This window comes from Arthroderma uncinatum, assembly GCF_011692745.1.
Source record: "Arthroderma uncinatum strain CBS 119779 chromosome Unknown scaffold1, whole genome shotgun sequence".
Lineage (NCBI taxonomy): Eukaryota > Fungi > Ascomycota > Eurotiomycetes > Onygenales > Arthrodermataceae > Arthroderma > Arthroderma uncinatum.
The window spans coordinates 2,340,950-2,351,092 of record NW_022983863.1 but is presented as its reverse complement, the minus strand read 5'-3'; the positions used below and the strand labels follow the sequence as shown (position 1 = coordinate 2,351,092).

The following is a 10,143-nucleotide window of genomic DNA, read 5'->3' as shown; positions in this document are numbered from 1 at the left end:
CTCGTCTTTCCTAGGCCTCTCCGTCACCCCAACCGAAGCTCATCCATGTTTACCCCGTATGTCACGGTGTCGTTGGTTTCGTAGTCGTGGTAAGTAAGAATATGACGTTGTTGCGTCGTCGTTGGAATAGAAATATTCTGCCGCCCTCACCTGTCCCAAAACGGATGACCGCTCTGGACAAATTGATCCAGTTATATGTATACGTACGGGATATCTAATATCTATACGTATATCTAGTATCTCCAGGTTATGGGATTCATTTGGCCTTCTAGTCTACAGTGCGCCCTTTACCCAACGAGGCATTCTTTGGCATGCAAAAGATATGTCTTCATGCTGCCACTGGTTCCTACACTCCAGACATGCACGCTCCGTGTTTACCAGCTGCTTAGTTTGTCATGGATACCCGAATGAATGGATATTTCCCATTCTAACCCCTTCGAGCTGGTACAACGGTGTCAGACAAAGAGATATCGATGATAGTTAAGGTTGTAACAAGCCCGATTCTTTAGTGCGGCTATTTAATCTGATATATGCTATCCTGCAGGGGCATGATTTGTGATGAAAGAAGCAATTATCAGTGGTCAGTCGTTTTATGGAGTACTTTTGATAAAAATACCCGGCTGACATACCTATTAGTTATCTATCAAGCTTGATGCATCGTATTCTGCTACGCCTTTCCCGTCTCTGACGGATAGCAAACGGTTCCTTTGTTCCTCGTCAGCCTCTGGGAAAGGGCGTATTCCAGTTTGGTACAGGATACACGACACCTAGCGACGGAGCCTTCAAGGCTGGTCTCCCTATTCCAGATCCGGAAACAAGATCCCTGAGAACGAAGAGAAGCAGCCGCCGAAAATGATTACGATGAGGTAATTTCCAACGGCCGTCAGCATGGCGATGTTAGGTCCAACCAGCCGACAGACCGCCTGATCCAGCCCCAGTAGCCTATCCAACTCATCGTTTGTTAGCTCTCTGCATCTCCAGACGAACGTCTGACTTCTCAGCTCAGCGATACGCCGATATCCAATTACACGTCATATCTACAAGTACCCGTGATGGCTGCTTCCCCCCCAATCGGCCTCCACCGCCCCCATCCATCTTCACCATCACCAACACCATCACCCATCACCCATCACCCATCACCCATCACCCATCACCCATCACCCATCACCCATCACCCATCACCCATCACCCATCACCACCATCACCAGCCCCTCCTGTCAGCCCACGGTGTCGGGTAAGGCGCTAAAAACGTGTTGAGCGGATTCCTCGGGATGGGTTCCCATTTGCAGTGTACATGACTGACGCTGCATGAGCCCGACACTACGTATGAAGGCCTGCTCGATGAAGGACACTGTGTATATATGACTGGTTAGAAAAGGAGAGCTTGTGACTGACTAAATTCTGGTGATGCAGAATGGCGGGTTGTGCGGACTATTGAAAACGATCAACGGTTCCCCTTTTTGTTGGGGGTGATGCCTCCGTACGGAATAGGGAACGTAGCACGGAGAAAGGACGGAGTAGAAGGTAAGGATACTCTGCGGGCGACGAGGATGGGTGATTGAGGGAGGGTGAATGCCTTATACGAGTACGCCGGCTCGAAATAGCAGCATCGGCATCACCGTCATCGACATCGTCATCGCCGTGGAGTGCCCTCACCGTTTATTTAAATGATTTAAACACGGCTGAAAGCCAAAAGGTAAAAATGCAAATCATCGCACATCCTCTGGCGCTACCTACGCTACCTACCTCATGGATACAGGCATTACCCTCACTACTCGTATTTAGCGATCTCTAGCCTCGTGCTCACCGCTCGACGAGAAGCGAGGCGTCGATATGTACCATCTGCCATGGTCCACGGAAGGACAGGAAGGACGGACGGAGTATACGGAGTAACCAGCATGCATGATGGAAAGAGTACGACGAACAAGGAACCAAAATCCGACGACGAACATTGGTCCTGCACTCCGGATTAATCCCAGGCCACCTTATATTTACTTCGACACGGGTTGCGTTATGTCACTGTGCATGTCGATGGCTTGTTGCTGCCGCCGATCTCAGCCTTATCTGAATTATTCTTACTCATTTCCCTCAGTTTCCCTCTCCTGCTCCAGGGCAAATCGTTCCTTGTTAGTGGTTTTCTCCGTATGTTAGTGTTCCATTTGTAAGACACCGACGGTTCTTTTTAACGGCGGCGGTGGATCCTGCTGCCCCTTCGCCTTCTTCCCCTTGGCTGTGGGTCGAATAGAAATGAAGGGGACAAAAGATATCTCCCGAGGCAGAGATGGAGCATCTGAAGATGTTTTTTTTTTTTTTTTTTTGGCGTGATGTGGTGGACAGAGAGTGACACTCCCGTATTCAATATTATCGTGAGAATCCGGCCATGGATGAAAGAGTTGCACAGGTCGAGCGAATGTCGCATCGGCAGGTGCCCGGTTACGTACATGGTACCACACAGCTCGCGATGTCTGCCCAAGTGACGATTGAGAAGCAGCCACTAACACGCATTCCGTACTCCGTACCCCGTAGCTAGTGTGCCAGCTTTGGAGGTCAACGGCCGTCATTTGAGGTCGAGCAACTTTGAACAACTCAAGTAGGCTGGTAGGACGAGCAGTGTGAGGGAGACTGCTGCCACGACTGGTCGAACGGAGATTCCATCCCTTGATCTTATATCACTTTCACTTTCGCTTTTTCCTGCATCGTGTCCTTGTCCTGACCTGTCCTGGCCTTGTCTTTAACCAGCGTCTGACCAGTCCTCGACTAGTCCAGTGCAATCCACCGCCAGGCTAGCTGTGCCAACGGAAAGTAAGTAGCGTATAGGCAAGGGCCCGGGGGGGGTCTCTCTCTCCCCATTAATATTCTGCGCCGGCCAGTCTGCCTCCTATAGGCATAATGAACTAGGGGGTTGGCTGCAGGTTTGCTGTTGGGCCTGCTGCTAGGCCTGTTGGCTAACCTCACTGCTGGAACTGGATCCTGTAACGGCGTAGTAGAGAGTGCCAGGAGAAGCTTTGGCGCTTGTCCCAAACACCTCCATCCTGCTAGTCAGCCTTAGTTGTATAGTTACTCGTGTGTGGTTTTGTTTGTAACGGGGAGATTGTCTGGGGACAGGGCGATGACGTAGCAGAGCAGCAAGGAGGACCCGCCAAGGGCCAAGGGGAAAAGAAGAAGTCGAAGAAGCAGAAGAAGCAGAAGTAGAGAGAGGCAGAGGAGAGGATTACCGAAAGCGGACTCCACCACCTCCGACCTCCTTCACCTCCATCTTCACTTCACTTCACCTTCACATTCACATCTTCATCTTCATCCCCATCCCATATCCATCCACGTATCGACGACTGCCAGCCTGATGCGTGTGTTCGCTGTCGTAGAGCCTCGTTCCCTGTTCTGGTAAGCCTCTTCTCCGCCTCTTAGGCCAGAAGCCACCACCGCCGCCAACGGGAACACCACCACCACCGACAGCATCACGGCACCACCACGGGCTCGCTCTCTCTCTCCGGCTGCAGAGAGGAGGCATGTCAGCATGCGGACTCCGCCATTACCTTCGCCCGTTGATCCTCTCGCTTCTATGACATCTCCTGGCCAGCACCATCACCACCGGCGACTCTCCCGTTCACAGCGGGTGGACATCGACTTCCAGCACGACCAGCAGAGCGAGAGCCAGAGCCAGGCCTACCAGCACCGGCAGCAGGGCCAGACGTCATCAATTCTCGTCCCAGACCTGACGCAATCGGCACCGCGTCGTGATACCAACACCACTCCCAAACCGTTCTCGCGCCCTTCCGAGTTTGCTACTCCCGGAAACAGCAATGATGCGGCGGCGCCTGCTTTCAACCAGCCAGATCTTGACCTGACCGATGCTGGCTTGGATCAATCCGCTCAGAGTAAGAAACCAAGCGGCGCCATGCTGGAAGAGTTGCGGAAACGCATGGGTGAAACCATCATGAACCAACAGCAGCAACAGCAGCAACAGCAGCAACAGCAGCAACAACAGCAGCAGCAGCAGCAGCAGCAGCAGCAGGCGGCTCAGTATTACTACGCTCATGAATCTGTCTCCACAGACTCTGGATTTACCGATTCGGACACCAACATGACTCCCAATACTTCGGACGAAAAGGTCCCTCAGTCCAGCCAGTCGTCGGCCCCGAGATCACCAACATTTTCGCGATCAACTAGACCACCAAGTCTGCCGCAACGGTCGTTGGTGGCTTCTTCGTCTCCGTTCGACATACAAGCAAATAAAGCCGTTGCTGAGCAAGATCCTTATCTATCGACCACCTCGAACGCGAATGCCAATGCGACTGCGACTGTAAACGGACTTGGGTTCCATCACCAGCCTCAGACACCGTATCTACATTCCCCACGGGGTGCTAAACCGAAGAGGCGGCCTGTTAGGCATCCGTACACGGCTGATACGTTGAAAAGGATGAACGAGATGCCGGCCGCTTCAATAGAAGCTGCCGTGACTGATTTCCTACCTCCTGGCACTGCACCGATCACCGACGACTCGCCTTATCCTACGCCAAATCTGTACGATATCACTCTTGCGCTAAACGCCGACCCAGGTCTTGACGGATGGTGGTCAAATGTGGTACCGATTCTAAAGACTCATTACGGCGCTGAAAGGCTTACACTTGCGGTTCCGGGTGATGCAACGGATCTAGAAAATGTTCCATGGTTGCAAAAGGCTACATATAGCATATATGGGAACGAACAGGTTCTTGTTTCGTCACCACCGCCAATCACCAAGGCGGATAGTGAAAGGTTCTCTAGAGGACGCTTCAGCGATACCACGAAGGAGGACGGTAACACCCTCAAGTATACCAAATCTGTCACTGGTAGCCGTCGTCCGAAGCTGATAGGCCGTCATTCCTTTGCTGGACATGCATCGTATTCTGCGGAGAAATGGAGCGCTGACGAGACACCCGGAACTCCTTCTCCCCTGAAAGGTCGACATTCGCGGCGGAAAAGCTCGAGTGGAGAGTTTAGGAAACCGCGCAAGCATCTGCGAGAGGATGAGATCATGGCCGATGTATGTGATTACACGATTCCTTCGAGTGGCACCTTTCAACGGAACCAATCTCGTCGACCCAGCAGCAGCGAACAACCAGGAGTTGCATCGGGACCGCCGAGCCCAACTGCTGTTGTTTTCCCTGTTCCTCGAGCCTTGGAGGTCGAACCTGAACCTCTGATAAAACGGACGGGCGTGGTTAAGCTGTTTGGCCGCACAAAGCCAGTTGCCCTCACAAGGGAATATTCCGATGACCCGATGCAAGATACTTCACCCGATGCGATCCATAAACATAAAGATATCATACAACATACCCCACGCTCCGAGGCACCGGGGACACCGCTGAAAACATCCATGTCTTCCCACCGCGCCACCCCGCTCACTCTTAGCCTAGCTTCTGCCCAAGAACGCAGGGGTATCCCAAAATCCACTCGTATGGACCACGAATACCCAATTCCCTTTGACCCCTCACCACCCGCGCAAAAGTACGAAGAGTACGAACAAACTCCTCCATCCCCTTGGTCACAATCTCCCGCTCCGTCTCCAGCGCCCCTCCTAAAACCCGACGTCAATCCATTCTTTGCCGAATCATATAATGAAGTAAACGAAGATGCATTCGCCTCTAGTCCTCCGCCTCACGATTATTCGGAAACAGCGCCTTTGGAAGCCATAGGCATCGATCGCGCTAAGACTGTCATTCATATTCCGCTCATTCATTCTGCCTCGTCACGACAAGGCAGGTCAGATACTCTACGCTTCCCAGTTGCTGTCATTTCCATATTAGCACCTATAATTCCATACCCAACTAATCTCCGAAGCTCGCTTGCCCTGTTGCTTCCCCATCTCACGACTTCTTTTTGTCTCGCACAGCAATATAGTCAGCTAGAAAAGCAGAACGCCAGCTCTTCTGTCGAGCGGTATGGCCACCTTTTGGGCCTCGGTGGCACATTCTCAGACGCTAATAGCGAGCTTGAGCTTATCAATGGTCTAACAGGCCATGTCAACTATTCGAGTCCATTGACCCAGCTAGGGGGTGATGCAGCGGGCGAAGGATATTTCAGGATCAGAAGCCCGCCAGCCAACGAGTCTATTGCGGCAACGACAACAGCGATGGCTAACCAAAGTAACCAGGGGACTCCAAATGAAGGGCTAGCAATTGCAATTCCTCCATCACAGCAAAAAACGGCATACGACGAATTGACCTCAAGAGATCCAGGTCTCGTGCACACCCCCTCGATTGCTGAAGTTCCGCTAAAAGCAAGTCAAAATACGCCACAAATGCTCTCCGACTTCTCACGTCATTCGTCCACGGGCTCTTTCACCGCTCAGTGGCACCGGGAGATACCTTCGCGGCCTTTCCCGGACACTGTAGCCCAGCTAATGCTTAACTCGATTCCATTACATCTATTTCTTGCGAAACCACACACTGGCGAAGTTATTTGGACTAATGCGAAATTCGATGCCTATCGACGAAGCCAGCCGATGGAACCGCGTGTTCGCGATCCATGGCAAAACGTTCATTCGAGCGAGTACGAAAAAGTATCTAAACAATGGAACAGGGCGCTACGTACCGGATCGCAATTCACCGAGCGTGTGCGCGTGAGGCGGTTTAACGATGAATCTGAATATCGTTGGTTTATTTTCCGTGCTAACCCCTTGATATCAGGCACGGGCGAGCTGTTATATTGGATCGGCTCGTTTCTAGACGTTCACGAACAGCATATTGCTGAACGCAAGGCTGCACAGGAGCGAGAGACTTTTGCGACGGACGTCAAGTACCGAGCCCTTGCTAATTCGATTCCTCAGGTCGTCTTCGAAGCTGCGGAGTACAGTGGATTGATCTCCGTAAACGAGCAATGGGAGCTATATACAGGCCAGTCCCTCGATGAAGCGATGACTTTAGGATTCGCAAAGTATATTCATCGCGATGATCTAGAGAAATGTGGTATCCTGTCACCTCCGCAGGTTATTCCAGACTCAAATGATATCCCAGAATTCGCGCGTATCATGTCTAATGGAAATCTGGCTGAAACGTTGAAGCAAGCTGAAAGATCTCGCAAGAATTCTTCGCCGTCGTCGCCTGCGACTCCACAGCGGTATGAAAACTCGCTAAGAGTTTTCGGCAAGGGAGTCACGCCTGCATTACAGGAACTTGTTAGACGAGAAATCGTCACCATCCAGCGTGACGAGAATGGTCGAGATTCATACACAACAGAAATCAGGTTTAGGTCCCGGAAAGGCGATTTCCGATGGCATCTTGTGCGGTTGGTCAAAGTTGAGACGCCTGATTTCGGCAGCGGAGAGGCGTCGTGGTACGGCACCTGTACTGACATCAATGACCGGAAATTGTTGGAGCGTGAGCTCAATACTGCCTTGCAAAAGCTGAATAGGGAGATGGAGTCTAAAACGAAATTCTTCAGTAACATGTCTCACGAGATTCGGACACCGCTTAATGGAATTCTAGGCACTATTCCGTTTGTTCTTGATACGCTACTTGACAACGACCAGCGACGGATGTTGGATACAATTCAGAACAGTTCGACGAATTTGCGAGAGTTAGTCGATAACATCCTTGACGTTTCGAAGGTAGAGGCCGGAAAGATGAATATTGTTAGGCAGTGGTTCCATGTTCGGTCGGTGCTGGAGGATGTCATTGATACCATTGGCTCGAGAGCGATCGATAAAGGGCTGGAGCTGAATTATCTCGTTGACACCGACGTTCCCTCCACGGTGTTAGGGGATCGATTCCGTATTCGCCAGATCCTTATCAATCTAATGGGCAATGCAGTCAAGTTTACCTCGCAAGGGGAGATCTGCACCCGCTGCTCGATCCATGTGGACCCCAGCGTTAGCACGAAACCGTCCGAGATACTTCTCAACTTCGAAGTGGTTGATACGGGTAAAGGATTCAGCTCAACGGACGCAGAACGCCTGATGCAACGGTTCAGTCAGATTGAAAGCAATGGCTCACAACAGCATGCCGGCAGCGGCCTGGGTCTGTTCTTGTCAAAGCAGCTTGTGGAAATGCACGGAGGTCAATTGACGCCTACTAGCAAAGAAGGCCGAGGAGCCAAATTCTCGTTCTACGTAATGGCTGGAGCACCGTCACAGCAGCCGCCTTTGCCTACACCCGCGCCATCCACACCAGGCCAGACGATAGAAGTTCCGGAGGAGGATAGGCTGTCACGGCCACCAACAGCACCAGTTGCCACAGGTGAGGAAAAGCGACTCGCTATTGCCAAACCGAAATCCGAATACTATACATCTACTGCAGCGCCGCCAACGGTATATTCACCGACAAGACCGACCGAAGCCCTCAACCCAGACAAGGCATACAACACAGTGATAATTTGTCCATTCGACTATGCGCGCGAGGCAATCAAGCAACATATTGAACAAGTCGTGCCTTACGGCGTACAGTCAAAAACAACCTCGCTCCTTGACGTGGAGGATTGGAAGGAGTTGCGATCTAACAATAGCGAACCCCTAACGCACCTCGTCCTTGGCCTGCCAGACGCCAATGAAGTGACGGAGATAATGACCACCCTTCTTCGCACTAGCGCCGAAGGAACGCCATCCCCAACTCTTGTAGTTATAGCAGACATATATCTCAAACGCACCATCACGGCCGTCTACAAGGAAATGCTAGCGGCAGGCAAAAGCGTGTTCATTGTTCCCAAGCCCGTCAAGCCGAGCGCATTCTCGCTGATATTCGATCCAAAGAGCGAGCGCGAGCTGAGCAAAGACCGGAACCAAGACATGGCGCGAGAGGTCAACAACAGCTTCAAGAATATGTCCAAGATCGTCAAGGAGGTTATCGGTAATAAGGGTTATAGGGTTCTGCTTGTCGAGGACGATGAGACGAACCGCACGGTATGTGTCTTGTGTCTGATCTGTCAAGTAGATGTGTTGCTAACGATGAACGGTCTAGGTTATGTTGAAGTATCTCGAAAAAGTCAAGCTTGTCTCTGAGACTGCTGGGAATGGCCAAGAGTGCGTTGACATGGTCTTCTCCAAAGAGCCGGGCTATTACTCGCTAATAATCGTACGTCACCGCTTCTTCCACCTTTTTCTGTTATACTTTTGCCTAACTAACGGGTTGTAGTGTGATATTCAAATGCCTGTTAAAAACGGGTATGAGACTTGCAAAGAGATCCGGACGTGGGAACACCGCAACCACTTCCCACAAATCCCGATCATGGCACTCTCTGCCAACGCGATGATAGACCAGATCGACGATGCCGCACACGCCGGGTTCAACGACTACGTCACCAAGCCGATCAAGCACAACGAGCTGGGCAAGATGATGATGGAGCTGCTAGACCCCAGCGCTCCTCGCAGCCTACTAAAGGATCGCAAATCGTAGCTTACGCCTTTACTGATCGCTCTTTTTGCTTCTTTTTGCTTTCTTCCTTTTCCTTGCTTTTTTATATTATTATTCTTCTCTTTACCGTCCTTCGGCTAGTTCGGGAAGGGCGAAAAATTCGGGCTTCTTAATGAACTTCTTTAATGGCCTTCCTTTCCCGCTTTATTAACGCATACATACATCCTGCCTCCCTCCCTCGCCGCCTTCCCCCTCTTTGTCTCCATATTCTGGGCCTTCTTCGCTATACACAGCCTTGGTGTTTTTCTCTTCTGCGTCCTGCGTCCTATATCCTGTCCTCTCTGGCCTCGTGCTTGTTCTGGCTTTCAATCGGTGCATGGGTTTAAACGGGAGGAAATTGCTGGTGGCTAGCTTTGTCTTTCTATACATGTTCTTTTATACGTTGTTCTTTATGTTTTTCTATTCACTTATTCTAGTTTTATATTACGTGGACGCAAAACGGAGTAGAAGAGAGAAGACCGGGACTATAAATTACGATATATCATTACTCAGATGCTTTCTGTTCATTATCCTCTATCTTGATGCCGCCTTACCTTCCTGTCCATGGTATCGTATCTTGTACACTCGTAGGCCGACCGTATACAACAGCTAAGAGTCTGCAGCTAGGAGCTGGATGAGATTAAAATCTGCAGCCCGGGATGCATGAAGAATCGACTTCTACCCTCCACGACGTCTTTTGTCCTGCCATCGTGAGTGTGCATCTATCTCGACTTCCCCCCGTCTGGCCGCAAGATGCAGAGCGAACAGGCGACCGTTA

The 10,143-nt window shown here is 51.1% G+C and overlaps 1 protein-coding gene across 1 annotated transcript; it reads left to right on the top strand.

The window, feature by feature from the left end:
- Positions 1-3,340: 3,340 nt before the first annotated feature.
- On the top strand, positions 3,341-9,368 carry GIQ15_00719 (histidine kinase D5; the record flags this gene model as incomplete). The annotated part of the gene is made up of 4 exons (XM_033548136.1): positions 3,341-3,348; positions 3,406-8,875; positions 8,934-9,047; positions 9,108-9,368. 4 exons carry the CDS (start codon positions 3,341-3,343, stop codon positions 9,366-9,368), a joined length of 5,853 nt encoding a protein of 1,950 aa, XP_033409087.1.
- Positions 9,369-10,143: the final 775 nt, after the last annotated feature.